Source organism: Protopterus annectens, chromosome 2.part1 (assembly GCF_019279795.1).
Source record: "Protopterus annectens isolate FY-2018-M chromosome 2.part1, PAN1.0, whole genome shotgun sequence".
Taxonomy (NCBI): Eukaryota; Metazoa; Chordata; order Ceratodontiformes; family Protopteridae; genus Protopterus; species Protopterus annectens.
Genome location: NC_056729.1, coordinates 1,799,431,923 through 1,799,451,059, shown reverse-complemented (window position 1 = coordinate 1,799,451,059; position 19,137 = coordinate 1,799,431,923). Strand labels below are relative to the sequence as shown.

At 43.8% G+C, this 19,137-nt stretch overlaps 1 protein-coding gene across 7 annotated transcripts in view; it reads right to left on the bottom strand.

Annotated features, from left to right (window-relative positions):
• The window catches only part of USP48 (ubiquitin specific peptidase 48), a 3,461,715-nt gene that overhangs the window by 2,121,328 nt on the left and 1,321,250 nt on the right, over positions 1 to 19,137 (bottom strand). For 5 of the 7 annotated variants that reach the window (XM_044063244.1, XM_044063240.1, XM_044063245.1 and 2 more), the window contains one exon: positions 4,435 to 4,587. In XM_044063244.1, the coding sequence (XP_043919179.1) occupies positions 4,435 to 4,587 (153 nt within the window). The remainder of the gene's footprint in view (positions 1 to 4,434; positions 4,588 to 19,137) is intronic. The other 2 variants (XM_044063241.1, XM_044063243.1) reach the window with 1 other exon arrangement.

Below are 19,137 nucleotides of genomic sequence, written 5' to 3'. Positions count from 1 at the left end.
GCCATGCTTTCGAAGTAAGAAGTCAGTTGCCTTTGTTTGTCTGGCCTGAGATAAGCCATCTGGGCAGTTTAATTTAAGCTTGCATACAGGAATATTATCTCTTCAGAGAGTACTAGTTTTGATTTATTTTCGTTTACTGTGTACCCTAGGTAAATTAGTAATCTTTTTACAAACGCCAGATGCTTTAGTAGAATGTCTCTGATCTCTGCTTGAATAAGGCAGTCATCCAAGTAGGGATATATTTGAATTCCTCTTTGCAAAATGCAATTACTGGTGCCAGGCATTTTGTGAATACCCTGGGCGCAGTAGATAAGCCAAAGGGCAGTGCAGAGAATTGGTAGTGCTTTGAGCCAGATTTGAATCTGAGTTATCTTCTGCAAGATTGTCTGAATGGGACATGCAGGTATGCCTCTTTGAGGTGCAAAGTTACAAGCCAAGCCTTCTTGCCCAGCATGGGCAGAAGCTGCTGCAGAGTCAACATTTTGAATTTTGGAACGTCCAGAAAAGTATTTAGAATAGACAGGTCCAGAATTGGTCTCCATGCTTTGTCCTTTCTTGGTACTAAGAAAAGTCTTGAGTAAAATCCTTGTCCCTGCTCTTGTTGTGGGCACTGGCTGAATAGCCCTCATGTCCATGAGAGATGAAACTTGGTCTTGTGCCTCTGCCCATTGATTGTGTGGCAGGTCTGCCATACCTTTTGCCTTTGGAAGGGTGTGAAAGTGGAACCTGTAGCCCTGAGAGACTATATTTAAGACCTATTTGTCCTGGGTAATCATGTGCCAATTTTGTGAAAAAAGTGCTAGCTTTCCCCCTAAGGGTGCTGCCAAAAGATAAATGCTTGACATTGGCAGAGTGAAGACATTGGGACTGTTTCCTATATGGCTGTGACTTGTCTTCTCTGCTTTTGGAGGTAGAAGCACCCCACTGTTTGCACCTGTATGAGCCCTGGGGCTGTTGTCTGCCTCTAGGGCATCTGTATCTGCCTCTTTGTGGCCTGTCTGACACGGGAAAGGACCAGTTCCTAGAAGGCCAGTTCCTGCTAAATCTGGGTAGCTGCACCTGTAAGAAATCCTTCACTGCCTGCATAGATTTAGCTTTATCCTCCATTTTCTTCAACACCTCTTCTGCCTTAACACCAAACAAAGTATCATGCTGTAATGGAGCATCAACTAATTTTGTTTTAACATGATCAGAGAGAGTCTGTTCCTTTAACCAAGCATGCCTTCTAATGACAGAACCTGTTACAGCGGCCCTGCAAGAGGCCTCCAGTGAATCATAACTACATTGCAAAGTATGTTTTCCCACTTGTTCAGCTGCATGCAATAAATCCTGCAATTCCTTGTTCTCAGCACATTCTGAATTTAACATTTTCTGTTTTAACAGAGACATTAAATATTGCTGATATTTAAGCATATGAAACTGACAATTTAAAGCCCTTAAAGCCAAGGTAGCAAAGTGTAAACTTTTTCCCCCCATCTGTCCAGTGCCCTAGAATCTCTATCTGAGGGGACAGGGATTTTTGCAGTAGCAGCCTTGACCCTTTGGGACCCTGAGAAATAGCTTCTGGGTCAGCAGCAGGGTTTTTATATAGAAATTTCTGAGAATCGGGAACCCTGTAGTATCTGTCTGGCTTAACAGGTGCAGGAGTTAGAGAGTCGGGAGACAGGCCGGACTCTGAAAATTCATCTACAATGTCTACAACAGGAGGAATAGCAAGAGGTCTGTGCTGAGGTAGTAAAAGAAAGTCTCTGAGCCTTTTCTTAGAATCTGAATAATCTTGGCTCTCCCAGTGGAAATGCTCCCTCATGGTATGCAGGGTTTCCCCAAATGAGTAATCCTCAGGAGAAGCTGAAGGAGTAGATTCGTCAGCATCAGAATCCTCATAAGGAGGAATACAGTATCCCTGTTCTGAAGAGGAGTCAGAGGAAATGGAAACCTGACCAGAGGAATCATATTCAGTGCCTTGCCTAGGCCTCTTATCAGGAGGGGGATGGGAACCCCTGATCAAAGTAATAAGGTCTTCGGCCATTTTAAGCATCTGTTTCTTAGGTATGGAAGTCTGTCCTGGAGAGTGCTGTACTTGTTTCCTTGTCTTTAAAACTGTTTGAGTCTTTGTCTTTGATGCTGAAGCTGGCTTGATATAAAGCTGTGTAGGTCTGAAAACACCCTCAGAAGCCGATGCCTGCTCAGCGGCTCCAGACCCATCTGAGGGATTAGTTTCCGAAGGCCCACTACCTTGAGTATCCAGAGGCCTAGCTGTCTCCACATGGGAGTCGGAGGTGGCCTGTGGCTCTGAGGTAGCAGGTGTCAGGGGCTGCGAAAGCACCTTACTGAGAACCGGCGACTGGCCTAGAAGTGGCTTCGTCATCGGTTTTGGACATCGGATGCCTGTATGCCTGTCCTTTTCTTTTTCCTTGTGCTTTTTATGAACTCCGGTCGTCGGCTGTTCCAACGGCATTATGTAGTTAGACCTTTGGCCAAAGTAATGAAAAGCAAAATCGCACTGACGCTTAATAGTGTGTTGGTTAAATCTAGCACAAAACCGACAACTAGCAACGTCGTTGTCAGGGCCTAGGCAAGGAATACAGTAAGAATGAAAATCCTTATGAGGTATTTGCTTCCCACAAGAAATACAATTGTTAACTTTTTCTGACATTGGTCTGGAGCAGGAAAAAAGTTTCCCCAATGGGGTACTTAGCTTTATATAAGACTTTGGATCTGAAATTCAATTTCGAAAATCTCAGGAGTCGGCCGACCGGCACTGGCGAACTGCTTTTGCTTCAGGCACCCCGCAGCAAGAAAGACTGAAGAAAATGGCGTCAGCTGCATCTTTTATACCCCTGGCGCACTGACGTCAGGGAAGACAGGCGACAGCAACCGACGCCGGACCAAGACTTTGGAATTCAGGCCGACTGTGGGAAGCTTGCCAGCAGGATAACCCAAGTGTAATGACTGCAACAGTGAAACACGATGAACATCTAAAATGATACAAGAATAAGCTTTTATTTAGGCAAAAAAGTGAAGTTCTGTCCTTTGTACTGGCCGTGGGTGTGTTTTGGCCTGCAAAATCTGACGTTTGTACCAAAAATTTCCCACTTTGAGCATTTGAAAAGGTGGCAACCGTGTAACTCAGAGGGAATGTTGGTGACTATGGACTCACCTCAGGTAAACAATAATTAGGGAGAAAATACAAGGCAAAAAAAAAAATCACTTGCTGTGTGATAGTCTTTATGAGGTACTTGTTTACCACAGAAAGAGGTCTAGCTGGCTCATCCAGTGCTGCAGACATTCCCCAAACTGGCACCCCTTAGTGGCTGAAGGGTAAATAAATAAAAGGTCTTCAATCTTACTTGGTGTTCCTGAAATGCAGGAGCCTATCAGGTCCTATTTCTGCATCCCACCCCCTCCCTTCCACAGCTAAAAGTACAAAAAAGACACAACAAAACTAAAGCTATTTTTTTTTCCTTTTAAACTGCAGCAAACTACTTACTGCATCTGTAGTAAAGCAGATGCTACAAGTTGTTACCATGCACACAGCACTATAGCACTCAGATTTAACTTTAAAAAAAATCTTTTTGTTTTCTATGAACTATAGCAAACTGCCTGCTACTTTTGTAGCAAGTACATTCTATAATTTATACAAAGTTGGGAGTGCTTCAGTGCTTGAAATTAGCTTAAAAAAGAAACAAAAAAGCTCAGGCCACACACACACACTGAGCACTAAAAGGCTCAGCTTTTATCACAGATGCAGTATCAGTATGGCCAGTATGCACTATTACTGATGAGGAATTAGGTCGCCCAATCGTGCCCTCTATACTTTCTACCCGGAGCAGTTGCTCCATTTGCCCCACCACAGTTCAGGCAATTGTTAACTTTAAAAACAGTTTAACTCTACACTAGAATCTGAGTCGGACATTAGCTGCCAATACACATGCAACAAATAAAAGGAAATGATCTATGGGTACTTACTTGTCCTCAAAATACTGAATTCGGCTGAACAGCAGACTATATGCTCTTTTAGATATGAACGGAACTGCATGGCAAGAAATCTCTAAAGAAGGTGTTAGCCGACGCATTTTATTTGTCCTTGAGCTGGAAGGACTGTGTCAGCAAAATGTCCTAGGGGAGGATATCCCAACAGTGAACATTATAAAAGTGTATACTATGATGAACATCTTATCAGTTTCTAAACCACACAGGATGCTGACGCAGAAAATGAATGAAAGTATGAATCCATTTTTTGAGAGAATTAAGCAACAGTGCTACATCGCACATATACAATGTGGTTCTCATTCTCTTTACCTCCAATCTATCTCCTCTTAAATGGCCAGGATATGATTAGTTGCTGAAGATAAACAGTTGACTTGCTTCTCCACTGTGGTACTACACAAATTTATATTACTATTAATGTATTGTATTATAGGATTTACAGACCAAGTGCAGCAGGTAACATTTGGTACAGTTCCTTGACCTCTTCGTGTTTTGCTTTTCCCTTGTCAACACTCTGTTTGCGCATTTCTGCCATCTCTACACACCATTCTTCAAATTTTAGATTATCTCGCTCCACCAGCTTCTGCAGAAATGCTGCTTTAAGAAAAAAAATATGAATGTAAAATAACTTAAAAAAAGTGTTCTTAAAAGAAATGTACACCTGCGCTGCAACAAGGAAACACAGTTTACTTTGTTCAAACAAAAGCTTTCTACGACAAAAGAAGTGCAGCTCTAATAGTACATTTAAATATTTAAGCCACAAAACACATGGGTATAGAGTGCTCTAATAAATTATAGTGTTAAGCATGATTACTAGCCTTTTGTGCTTTCTACAATAAATAACCACAGGTGAAATTCAGTGTGCAGAATGACAGAATCCAAAGTTCGGACAAGACCGAGACCCTTCAAGAGTCAACTGGGGTGGGAGGTGGAAAGAGAATAAATTTTTACACCTATCCCAGGGGAACAGATAGGAATTTTAGGTAGAGCAACAAACCACAGTTGATACATGGGGGGGCTCCAATACAACAGCAAGCAAAAGAGAAGCACAATGGCAGGTCTATTACTACTTCCATACCCAGACTTCACTCAATAATGGATGTTGTGAGGGAATGTGGACTAAGGATAACACAGAATTATAAACCATCTCACCTGTTCAGGGATAGCGACTCGTGTCACACTAGCTGCATCTCCAAGTGGCAATCTGGCTATGGGCAGCCAGTGTGAAAATCAAGTGGTCAGAAGTGCAAAGCATGAGCTTGACTTTACATGTGTGTGTCTCTCTCTCTGTTGGGACACCTAAAAATACGTAACAAAGCTCCAACTAAGGTAATAAAACTATCCATACGTGTATATGGCTATTCTGTACAAAAAAACACTTTTCAGAAATTGAAAATGGACAATGCTTTTAGTTTGAATGGCAGATTAAACATACATGCCTGCACAACTGTCTGGTTGGGTTGATCTCTGGTACTACACAAAGTGCATCAAAAATGGACCACATACAGTGCTGTTGAAGCAATGTATCTTAACCATGGTTTAATTACGTCACTGAATTTCTGCATTTAATACCACAATTAAGCAACTTAAATGTGAGAAAATGCATGCAAACACAAAGGTCCTTTTTTTGTTCCACCAAATAAGTTATGTCTTACCATAAGTTCCATCTGTGCTATTGATCTTCACCAATCCTTGACAGTGGGTTCGGTTCCGAACCTTGGAACCAACTAGGCCATATCTTCCAGTTCGCGCTCTCCAAAGTCTCGAGCCAGGCACTACCCATAATGCTACTCAGAGAGATTACCTCAGATCAAGTTTGCCAATAAGTAGTATATAGAAAACAAAATATGGTCAAATATAGAAAATACACAGAACGACGCGATATATGAGTCCTTAAAGGGAAACTAGATGAGGACTAATTCAGTCTACTAAGAGTCTGAGGACAGGGGAAGGTGGGTGGGGATGTCAAGGATTGGTGAAGATCGACAACACAAATGAAACATTATGGTAAAACATAACTTCTTTATCTGATGTCATCTTCACCAAATCCTTGACAGTAGGACAGAGTCCCCAGCTACTTTAGCTTTGGGAGGTCTCAAGAAAGAATATTCCTAAGCACCATAGAGCCTAAGGATGCTCAACCCCTTGAGACCTGATCTAATTTGCAATGAGTTATAAAGGTATGATGAGAAGACCATGTGGCTGCTGCACATATGTCATCTTGAGAAGCTCTGGCATACAAAACTGCTGATGTCGCCACAGCTCTAGTTGAATGGGCTTGAACTGGTTTGGGAAGTTGAAGTCCTTTAGAGTGATAGATGAACGTGATGCAGTCTCTGAGCCACTTAGCTAAAGTAACCTTAGCAAATGGACTACCCATACGGAGGGAAGAGAATGCTACAAATAGCTGATCTGATTTTCTAAATTCTTTGGTTCTGTACATCTGTAAACATCTAGTAAATGAACAGCATATTCCTATTTGTTAGAAAAATTAGGGAAAAAGACCAGTAATTGCAGTGACTGATTAATGTTGGTTTCGGAGACTACTTTTGGTAGAAAGGATGGATTTGTTCTGAGTGCGACTCTATCTTTATGAAAAATTAGGTAGGGTGATTCGCATGATAGGGCCTGCAATTCAGAAACCCTTCTTGCTGAAGTAATAGCCTTCAAAAATAATGACTTCCAGGATAAATATTTAAAATTACAAGATGTTGATGGTTCAAAAGGGATCTGAGTAAGAACCTGAAGAACAAGAGTTAGATCCCAAGGATGAGCTGGTTCTTTAAATGGGGGTTTTAGTATCAGGAGTCCCTTTAAAAAAAGCTTTACAAAGCTTGTGAGATTTAAGCCTGAATGGAAATTTGAAATCGCTGCCAGATGAACTTTTATCATAGATGCAGAAGAACCAGATTGGAACAGTGTATTTAGAAAATCCAGAACATCATGAATGGGACTGGCATAAGGGTCCAGTCCTTTATTCAAGGTCCATCTGGTAAATTTTTCCATTTGTTTTGATACATTTTTCTAGTAGAAGGCTTGTGATGAGCAATAATAATACATTGGACAGGACAAGAAAGGAAAGGATGCCTGGCAATCATGGAAATTGAAGAGGCCGCACAGTGAGCTTGAGATGTTGGAGATTCGGATGAACCATGTCCTCTGGGTGAGTTGGCAGATCTGGAACTGGGTCCAAAATCCATGGTTTCCATACCAGATGAGGCCAAAGGAAGGGAAACCAAACTTGCTGAAGCCAGAAAAGAGCAAAGAGGATTACTGAATTTTCCATCCTTTTGGCTTTCTTTAGGAATTGTGGTATGAGAGGGGGAAAGGTATGTAAAAGACCGGGAGGCCAGTCATGGAGAAGACCGTTTCTGGGCAACTCCCACAGAGGGGGGGGGGATTAGGGCAAAGTAACTTCTGCACTTGTTGTTCAGGGGAGAAGCAAATAGGTCGCAACAAGGTTGGCCCGAATGGTGAAAAATGTTTTTCGCCACTACAGGATTTAGAGACCACTCATGAGGCATGTGAATATTCCTGCTCAATTTGCCCACTATCACGTTGGAACTTCCCGGAAATGTATGCTATCAGAAAGCAGTCAGAAGAAATCGGCCATTGCCAAACTCCGAGTGCTTCATTTACACAGTGGGTAAGATTTGCCTCACCCTTGTTTGTTTATATATCTGACTACTGACATGTTGTCTGTCTGGATCTCTACCTATCCTGGAAGGAAAGGCGTCTTGGAATGCTTGCAACGCTAACAGCACTGCCCTCATTTCTGGAACACTGATGTGCAAGTTGGCCTGCAACTGGGACCACGTACCTTGGACTGTCCTGCCCAGATAATGCCCCCCCCCCCAATCTGGGAAGCATCCATGGTCACTAAAACCCAGATCCTGTTTGGTCTGGTTTGACTTCTTGGACAACTCTTTCTTTTGAGCTGTTCTTGAATTTCTAAGACTGCTGCAACCCTTTGATTGGGTGGAACATCTGGGAATTTTTTCTGGGGGTTGGGACTTACAAATAGTGGAATTCTGTAACGTCTGGATATTATCCCCTGCACCCATTTGTCTAAAGTCATCATCCACTGCCAGGCAGGTAGATGCAGGGATAATCGCCCCCAGACTGCCTCCAGAGGAAGCCAATCGGGCCCACATTCAGGGGTGCTGACAGAAGTTCCAGAGAAAGATTCTCTGGACTCTGATTTTTCGGTTCATTTTTGCCCCTAGGGCGGCATCTTCCATGCTTCCCCCTCTGCCCCAGGGGAGGACTTTGAGTCGTGAGTCTTGGAAAGGCTCTTTGGATTTTTTACCATAGCGTCAACAGGAATCCCTTTAGACCAATGTGGTTCATCTTTAGGGGCCGATAATATCCAGTCAGGTCTCTTGGGGATTGGCTCTATGAAGTCAGGCATCTTCCACACCTGCTGAGCAATCAATTTAACAAGACCGTCAGCGGGCAGAGAGATCCAAGCAGTAGAGGGCTGGGCATGAAGAGCCTCCAGGTATACGGATTCCTCCGAGGAAGGTTGAATGGAGGACCAGCCACCCCTCTGTTTCAGGATTTCTAGGATGTCCCTGAAGGAAACCATCAGGGGGTGACATGGGGGAACCTTCCCCCTCATCAAAATCAGTATCTTCAGTGAAAGGCTCTTCGGGGAAGTCCAGCTGCTTCCTCTTGCACTTCTTCGCAGGGACTTCCTCAGGGGGATGATCTGGAGAATTGTCAGAAGAGGAGACCACTAAAGTGGGAGTCACCTGGGACTTTTGTGCCCTCTGTCCTGGAGATGAGATTGATGGTAGCTCAAGTCAAGAGGAGGTAGATATCTGTCCCGACATATATGGCAAAGACAGAGTCCCCAATGGACAATGCCTTCTCCATTATTCTAAAGGCTGGGTCCCCCATAAAGGGATGGGAGCTCGGAACTGAAAAGGACTCCTCCAGAACTGGGGTTACACCCTGCACTAAGGAGGCAGCCTCTGGAACAGAAGCTTGGGTTGATCCTACAAAAGCTGAGGTACCAAGGGACATGGACAGTTCCAATTGAAAAACAATTGATCCAAGTCTCTCAGACCTGACCAGAGAATCACAACCCCGGGAGACCTCCGGTGCCAAAGACAACTTTTGGAACTGGAGAAGACGATGCTACGAGAACCAAAGCAGTCAACGTTGGAGGAGTCAGAACCGAGGACTCCAAGGTCTCAACAGGAGTTGGAGGAGGGGACGGCGGAGTTATAGCCAGGCTAGTTCCAAGGCCAGCATGGCTGGCAAAGTACAGTTTTGTACCTACCATAAATGTAGATGTCCGATAGGTATGCATCTGCAGTCATAACATATGGGTTGTCCTGCCTCAGGCAGCCCTGCGGTCGGCCGGATTCCAAAGTCTGGGTCTGGCCTCGGCTGATGTCGCACTTTCCCCGACGTCAGAGCTTCTGGGGTATAAAGGCATCAGCCGACGCCATTTTCCTCAGTGTTTCTTGCCCCAGATGCCAGGTGCCCTCTAGGAAGGCTAAATTTGGATAAATGTTGAAAATTCCAAACAGTAGTAAACAATATATATATATATATATATATATATATATATATATATATATATATATATATATATATATATATATATATATAAATATATATATATATATATATATATATATATATATATATATATATATATATATATATATATATATATATATATACATATATACATACAAACAAATATACCATAATAGATTCCCCCAGCTAGCTGAAAGAGGGGTAAGCACCCTAGGAATACCACAGAGGGGAAGGAGGGTGGGTAATCCTGACTGCAGATGCATACCTATCGGACATCTACATTTATGGTAGGTACAAAACTGTACTATGTCCTTCAAGGATGCATCTGCAGTCATAACATATGGGTAGAATACCATAGCCAAACTGGGGGAGGAGGTACTAAGATAATGATGGTGTAGTTAAGATCCCCTGTAAAACTGCAGTTGCAAAACCTGCTCAGGATCTGGAGTATAAAGGTAGAGTAATGCTTGGCAAATGTATGCATGGAGCTCCAAGTAGCAGCTTCTAAAATGTCCTTGGTAGCCACCCCTCGTAGGAAAGCTGTAATGGTGGCCGTGGCTCTTGTGGAGTGAGGCCTGATATTTTCTGGAGTTGTCTTTCCATGAAAAGAGTAGCAGAATCGAATGCAATTTCCTATCCATTTTGAAACTGTCTGTTTGGCTATTGCTTTTCCTTGCACTCCAGCTGCATATGCTACAAAAAGTTGGTCAGTTTTTCTGCTGGTTTTAGTTCTGTCCAGATAATAACGTAGTTGTCTGTGTACATCCAAGGTGTGCAATAGTTTTTCCCCCCTGTTCTGTGGGTTAGGGAAGAACGTAGGCAAATGAATAGCCTGATTCAAGGATACCCTGGATACCACCTTTGGCATAAAAGTAGGATTGGTTCTCAGAGACACTCTATCCTGGTGAAAAATAAGGAAAGGCTGCACTGCCATTAGTGCCTGTAACTCGGATACTCTTTTTGCTGAAGCGATTGCTAGAAGGAAAGCAGTTTTCCAAGATAAGAACTGTAAGTCTACTGATGCTGCTGGTTCAAAAGGGGGTAGTGTTAATTTTTCCAGCACAAAGTTGAGATCCCATGTAGGCAGAGGGGGTTTCCTTGGAGGTTTTACATTTTTGATCCCTCTTAAAAATTGTCTGAGGAGAGGGTGAGAGAAGATAGGAGGATCCATGTTGTATTCTGCTGAAATTGCTGAAGCATGAATCTTAATAGAAGAATAGGACAGGCCATTGTGGAACAGTTCTGCTAAGTATTCTAGGATGTGTGCTAGGTTTGCCAGTGTGACATTTGTACCCTTTGATGCACTCCAAATGAGGAATCTTTTCCATTTTGCTGAGTATGGTTTTCTTGTGGAGGGTCTGCGAGCCTCCAGGATAATGTCCTTGACCCTCTGAGATAAAACAGTTTTGTTTTGTTTTAAGCAATTTTCCAGGCAGTTAGCTGCAGTTTCAAGTTTGGATGCAGGATCTTGTAGTTGTTCTGCGTTAGAAGTAAAGGCCATAGGGGTAGAGGCCATGGGTTCGTCCGAGACATGCTTCTCAGTAGCGGATACCAATGCTGCCTTGGCCAGTCTGGAGCTATCAGAATCACCTTTGGCTGTTCCTCCCTGATCTTCAGTAGAACTTTGTACATCAATGGGAGAGGTGGAAAAGCATACACCGTTAGGGCCTTCCAGCTGAAAGAGAGGGAGTCCACCCTCCAGGCTTGTGGGTGGTATACTCTTGAGCAGAATTTGTTCAGTTGGTGGTTGAGTGGGGAGGCGAACAGGTCTATCTCTGGCATTCCCCATTTGTTTGTTATGATTTTGAAGATGTGTGGATGCAGCATCCATTCGTGAGCATCCGTGGTAGTTCTGCTTAAGCTGTCTGCTAGTGAATTCTCTTTTCCTGGTACGAATTTGGCCTGCAGTTGGATGTTGAGATTCAGGCCTAGGTTCCACAGATCCATTGCCATCCAGCATAGAGGGTAGGAATGCATGCCTCCCTGTTTGTTTATATACCACATGACTGTGGTATTGTCTGTCCTTATCAGCAGATGTCCTTGCTGGAGGAATGATTTGAATGCCTCGATTGCATGCTTCACTGCCAGCATCTCCTTTAGGTTTATGTGCAAATTTAGCTGGTCTAGAGACCATAGGCCTTGGATACACTTGTCTTCCATGTGTGCTCCCCATCCTAGGTCTGAGGCGTCCGTGGTGATGGTCTGCCTTGGTTGTGGTTTGTTGAAAGGCAACCCTCTGTTGGTCTGGCAGGCCTGAGCCCACCACAGGAATTCCTTTTTCAGGCATGGAATGATTGGTATCATGGTTTCTAGACTGTGTCTGTGTTGTGACCATACATTCCTTAGGTACCATTGTAATTTCCTCATATGCAGCCTGGCATGCGGGATCAAGATTATGCAGGATGCCATGTAACCCAGGGACTGCAGGACTTTCCTTGCAGTAAGCTGAGTTTGTCTTGTCAAAGCCATGAAGTAGACTGGGAGCTGCTTTTGTTTTTCTTCTGTGAGAAAAGCCATCTGAGTTAGTGTCCAGATCCGCACCCAAAAATGTTATCCTTTGGGGTGGCACTAGTCTTGACTTCTGGATGTTGACTGTGTATCCCAAGGCCTGTAACAGGTGTATGACATAGGCCAAATCCTTTATTAGTTTTGTCTTGTTGTCCGCTTGTATTAGGCAGTCGTCCAGGTATGGGTAGATTTGAATTCCCTGAAGCCTGCAATGTGCAATTACTGATGCCAGGCATTTCGTGAATACTCTGGGCGCAGTAGATAAGCCAAAGGGCAATGCTGAGAATTGATAATGCTCTGATCCTGCAAGAAATCTGAGGTGTCTTCTGCAATCTGGTCATATAGGGACGTGCAGGTATGCCTCCTTGAGATCTAGAGTCACCAGCCAAGACTCCTTGCCCAACATGGGAAGAAGTTGCTGTAGGGTCAGCATTTTGAATTTTGGCACAATGAGATATGTGTTTAGTGCGGACAAGTCGAGAATAGGCCTCCATTGGGTTTCTTTTCTTGGTACAAGGAATAGTCTGGAGTAAAATCATTGGCCTTGTTCCATAGGTGGTACCCTTTCTATTGCTTTCATCTGGAGTAAACTGTTGATTTGCCTTAGAGCCTCTGGCTTCTGGTTTGGTGGAAGGTTTGGCATTCCGTTCTTTTTTGGTAAAGTGTGGAAGTGAAACCTGTATCCTTTGTCTTTTGTTTGCAATGTCCATTTATCTTTTGTAATGCAATGCCAATTTTTCGAGAATAAAGCCAACTTTCCGCCCAAGGGTGCTTCCACTTGTTCCCTGGTAGGCGGAATCAGAGCTAAGTCATTGTGTCTGTCCTGTGGAAGTGGTTGTAGTTGTAGCTGTGGCAGTACCCCTCTGGTTGGCAGGTTGCCACTGACGACCCCTGTAGGCACCCTTTGATTGACCTCTGCCTCTTGGGCGTCTATTCCTGCCCCTCTGTGCTCTGGAGGTGTCTGGAAAGGACCAATTCTTTGAAGGCCAGTTTCTGCTGAACCTCGGAGGTTGGACCTGCAGAAAATCCTTTACTGTTTGTACAGATTTTGCTTTTTCTTCCACTTTCTTTAAAATCTCCCGTGCAGGGGAGCCAAATAAACTTTGTTTCTCCATTGGAGCATCTAGGAGTTTAGCCTTGACATGGTCTGGCAAGGATTGCTCTTTTAGCCAGGCATGCCTTCGAATTACTGCTCCAGTCATAGCTGATCTAAATGAAGCCTCCAGTGCATCATAGCCACATTTTAAGAAATGATTACTGACCTGCTGAGAGTTGTGTACCAAATCCTGAAGGGACTTACGGTCTAAAGGTTCAGGAGAAGTAAGCTTTTTATTCAGCTGATCTAACAAATATTCCTGGTACTGTATCATATGGAATTGACAGTTTAAAGCAGATGTGTAAACCTTTTTTCCCCATCTCTCTAATGCTCTTGACTCCCTTTCTGAGGGTAGGGGGTTTTTGGCAGTAGCAGCTGCAACACCTTTTGGGCCCTGAGAAATAGTTTCTGGGTCTGCAGCATGTGCTTTATACAAATGAAAATGAGTATCCGGGACCCTGTAGTATCTGTCAGGTTTGGCAGGGGCCGGAGGAAGGGAATCAGGGGCAGAACTGACATCATTATATGCATCATCAACTACTGTTAGCACAGGTGGAATGGCTAAAGGCCTATGCTGTGGCAAGTGTAAAAAGGTCCTAAGTCTTTTTCTAGAATCAGAGAAATCCTGACCCTGCCATTGAAAGTGTTCCCTCATTGAGTGTAAAGTCTCCCCAAAGGAAAATTCTTCTGGAGGGGAGGCAGAAGGAATAGAGTCTTCTGCATCGGAATCCTCATAAGGTGAGTATGGCCCTTCCTGATGGTCTGATACATCAGATCCATCCGAGGAGTAATCAGTGGAGAGAGGCTCAGGGGGTTCAGTCCTAGGCCTTTTGTCAGGAGGTGGTTGAGAGGCCCTGTCTGGGTGAGGTTGGGAACCCCTAATCAGAGATATAAGGTCCTCAGCAAGGCTGAGAATCTGAGAACTTGAGGAAGGCCTCTGAGAGGAAGATTTTGCAGGCAAAGCCTTTGAAATTGTAGCTGCTTTAGCCCTGGAGAAGGCCTTAAAAGACATAGAAGCAGGGGGCCTAGCTGCCCCACGTGCAGGAGTAGAAATGTCCAAAGGGATGGTGTCGGACAATTCTTGTGTGTTTGCTCCTTCGGTAGGGATTTCTGTAGCAGACTCAGCCGGGGCCTCTCTGGCCTCGGTTGTCAGAGGAATGATTTCGGCAGAAGAAAGAACAGAGGGCTCGGTTTCAGCCAAAACCGAGACACTCGCGGTAGGCCTGACTGTGGTTTCAGCCGAAACCGCGGGCCGCGAGTGTCGGTCCTTTTCCTTGCGTTTTTTGGCTAAATGTGTAGTCGGAGTCTCCGACAGCATTTTATATGCAAAAGCGGATCTAAAAAACTCTTCTGCAAACTCCGACCGACGTCTAAGAGTCCGTCGGTTGAAGGAGGCACAGGCTAAACAAGCTGATACGTCGTGGTCTGGACCTAAGCAAGGAAGGCAGTAAGAATGGAAATCCTTATGAGGTATTTGTTTCCCACAAGTTAAACAATTATTTACTTTGTCTGACATCGGCTGAGGCAAGAAAGAGTCCCCAACGGGGTACTTAGCTTTTTTAGAAGTCTTCGGTAACTGAAATCTCTGGATCTGACTGACCGGCACTTGCGAACAGTTTCTGCTTCGGGCACCGCGCGGCAAGAAAGACTGAGGAAAATGGCATCGGCTGATGCCTTTATACCCCAGAAGCTCTGACGTCGGGGAAAGTGCGACATCAGCCGAGGCCAGACCCAGACTTTGGAATCCGGCCGACCGCAGGGCTGCCTGAGGCAGGACAACCCATATGTTATGACTGCAGATGCATCCTTGAAGGACATCGGAGGATAACCCCTGGCCACCAGGAGCTGATCCACGAGTCTCAATACATCGGCCTCAGAAAGACTCTTAGCAGATCAAACAGAAGATGAGGAGGGAGATTTAGGGGGTCTCGCTTTCACAAAGGGGCTGGGTGACATATCTTTAAAGGGGTCAGTGGAAGGACAGCATTTAGTTCTTGGTAGTTGTGGTAGCTTCAGCACCAAGGAATCTGTCGGTGCAGAAGAAGATGTTTTCGGTAAAGAGAGGAGCTTGGGTCTAGAACCAGATAAATCCTCCAATGCTGAGGAACTCTTCAGTATCAAGGATGACTTAGACAACTTCTCAGATGGTTCCGAGGACCCTGGAACCAAAGAAGGCTTTTTCTCTAAACAGAGGAAGATGATGAAGCGCTTGTTTCAGGTCTGGGCTCAGATAAGGCCTCATCAAAAGTTGTTTTAAGAAGTCCTTTTGATATAAATCTGTCATGGTTTGTGTAGAGAACCCGTGATAGATTGAGCAGTCCTCCTGCAAATGGATTTTCCCCAGGCAGTGGACACATAATGAGTGATTGTCAGAATTTGGTATCTTGCCTTCACATTTCTGGCACCTTTTAAAACCTGAGGTGCCTTTACTAGACTTAGTAGAAAGTTGTTTTTGGTCAGCCACTGTAAGGAAAGAAATAACTGTTGCAACAGTCACACGACAAAGGAGACAGAGAGAAAGAAGCAAAGGATTTTTTTTTTTTTTGTAAACTGAAGGAAAATACCAGCGATGGTAAAACAGAATACCTAAAATAGGTAATGGATAGGAAGAAAGTACCAACAAGGGTACTTAAGTTCTACCAATGGTAGGAAAAGGAAAGAAGCAGAAAAAGGATCTACAATAAAGTTAAGAGGAGCGGGTATGATAGTGTGAGCGGAACTAGACAGGAAATTCTTAATAAGGAATAAAAAAGTAATTCAAAGAGGTAGAAAAATTAAACAATAACTCACTGTTAATAGCCAAGGCTCGAGAGAAAAAAACTAACGCGTCTGGTCTGTGAAGCGGCAAATGAGATCTGAGGTAATCTCTGTGAAGAGCATTATGGGTAGTGCCTGGCTCGAGAGTTTGGAGAGCACGAGCTGAAAGATTCCAAGGTTCGGAACAGAGCCCAATGTCAAGGATTTGGTGAAGGCTGACAACATCAGATCGATATTTCTCATATGTAAGAATCTTAAATTTAGAGCTCCAGGCAATCTTTCTCAAGCCTGTCAACACAAAGTTATTTCAAACTTTGCTAAGTGCAAACAGTGTCAAGTGCAAATTAAACATCAGCTTCATCTTAACTTCTCCAAGCAAGAACAGTCTTCTGCCCATCTTTCATGGGGCCTAGAATATTTCGTAGGCAAGACATCCAAACAACCACTTTCAGGTGAAGCTGATGATCGAAACAGTGGGGCACAAAGTTATCTGAACCCCAGTGCTTAATACAACCAAGTATAAAGGTCCCTTCACTGGGATGGGCAAGAAATACCTTTTCCATGCTTTATCACTGGCTATTTCATTTCTCCAAAAGTATTATATGGAACCTGAACAACTACTCCTATGTATTTCTGACTTCTGACAATTTTACAGTTCCACAATATTTTTAAGAAAACTGGTCTACACCATGAAAATTAAGCAACTGAAAATGTGCTTTTGCACAGAATACCTCTAAGCTCTCCACTTCAGTAGGTAATCACACCTACATTTTAAATAAAACTACACTTTCAAACTTTCTTTGCAATTTTATCATGCTAGATGCCTCTCTCTTTTCTTATCTCATAACATATACACTCGCTTCATTTAATTATTTAGTTATCTCCATTTGCTGGCAGATAAAATCAGACTGGGGTAAAAAAAAATATATCTCCACACAAAAATGATGCAATGTCAGTACACTTATCTCTAGGATACACATTAAATATATTTATTCTTTCTATTTATTCTGCAGCAAAAAAGAAGTGATGTACTGACCATAAAGTTCCATCTGTGTTGTCCATTTTCATTCAGTCCTCAACTGTTGGGACAGAGTTCCCAGCTAACTAACTCCCAGGAGGACTCTAAAGGAGGATATTCCTGAGTACCATTGAACCAAAGGTTGCCCTGCCCCTAGAGACCAGATCTAATTTGTAAAGAGCAATAAAGGTATGAGGACTAGCCCAAGTTGCAGCTGCATAAACATCTACAGAAGATCTAGACAAAAACGCTGAAGTAGCAGCCATACACAGCTTGTAGAATGTGCTCTGGGTGGTTTGGGTAATGACATGCCCAATTTAGTACAAAGATAATACAGTCAGTCAACCATTTGGCTAATGTTATTTTAGAGACTGACCTGCCCAATTTTGAATCTGAAAAAGATACGAACAGTTCTGTTTTTCTAGATCTTTAGTTCTATGTAAATAAAAATGTAACTGCCTATGAACATCCAGTAGATGTAGCACACACTCTTCTTTACTTGAAAAATTTGGAAAGAAAAAGTACAGTTGTGTACACTTACCATAAATGTAGATGTTCAAGTGTATTCACTGTTGCAATCATCACATTTGGGTTATCTGCCTGCAGGTAGCCCTCAGCTGGCCTGAATACCAGGGTCTTGGATTCCTGCATTGGATGCTGTCTCTTCCTCCATGACATCAGGTCGTCAGGGGTATAAAACATGCAGCCGATGCCATTACATCACTTTTTCTTGCCCCAGATGTCAGGTGCTCCCACAATGGGAAGCAATTATATGTTATGGTATCCCTCCAACAAAAAGCAAATACACCAGAAAGCTTAAATACACCAAACAAGAAGGAAAGGTAGAGCCAAGAGAAGTCAGGGGGCTGGAGGGAGGGTAACAAGGACTGCAACAGTGAATGCACTTGAACATCTACATTTATGGTAAGTGTACACAACTGTACTATGTTCTTCGTGTTTCACTGTTGCAGTCATCACATTTGGGTTGATTCCCAAAGCAAAGAAAGGGAGGAGGAAGTTAGAGAGTATTAGGGCCAGCTATTAAGCCCTACAAGACTGCAGTGGCAAAACCAGCTCTGGGTTTAGAAAAAATAGGCATGTGGTAATGCTTGATGAAGGTAAGTACAGAACTCCAGGCAGCAGCTTCTAAGATGTCCCTGGTAGGGTCAACTCTGAGAAAGGCTGTAGAGGTAGATGCAGCCCTGGTGGAATGTGATCTTATCCCCTGTGGGGTAGGTTTTCCATGGTGCTTATAGCAGAAATTAATGCAATGGGCAACCCACTTAGAAATGGTTCGCTTTGAAATGGCCTTCCCCTCTGCCCTTGCAGCAAAGCCAACTAGCAACTGTTCAGATATTCTGAGAGGCTTAGTCCTGTCCAAATAACATCTAAGTTGTCTTTGCACATACAAAGAGTGCAGTATTCATTCTCCTTTGCTTTGTAGATTTGGGAAAAAGGTAGGCAAATGAATGGACTGATTAATGGCCAAACTAGACACCACCTTGGGCATAAAGGAAGGATTGGTCCTGAGGGAAACCCTGTCTGCATGGAAGATAATGAAGGGCTCCACTGCCATGAGGGCCTGTAATTCAGACACTCTTCTTGCTGAAGTAATGGCTAGAAGGAAGGCTGTCTTCCAAGAGAGGAATTTCAACTCTGCAGTTGCAGCTGGCTCAAAAAGGAGGGAGAGTGAGCTTTTCCAATACAAAGTTAAGGTCCCAGGCTGGAGTGGGAGCTCTCCTGATGGGTCTTAAATGTTTGACCCTTTTGAGGAACTGCTTTAGCAGGGGATGAGAAAAGAGGGCTGGGTTCAGTATTATAATGTGCTGAAATGGCAGAGGCATGAATTTTAATAGAAGAGAAGGATAGGCCTTTGTGGAGCATTTCTGATAAGTACTGAAGAATATGAGGCAAGCTGGGCATCGTTGTGCCCATCCCCTGAGTCTGGCTCCAGGAACAGTATCTTTTCCACTTTTCAGCATAGGACTTTCTAGTACTAGGCCTCCTTACCTCCAGAATGACATCTAGCACCTGCTTACTGAGGGATGCTATTGGAGGGCTCAAGGAATTAACCAGGCTGCAAGGTTCCGGGTTTGAAGCCGAGGGTGCAGAATCTGGCCCGCCTGCTGGGACAGCAGGGAAGGGATCTGAGGCAGGTGCCATGGTTCCAGCAGTGTCATACTGCACAACAGGGGGTACCAGTGCTGGCGTGGCC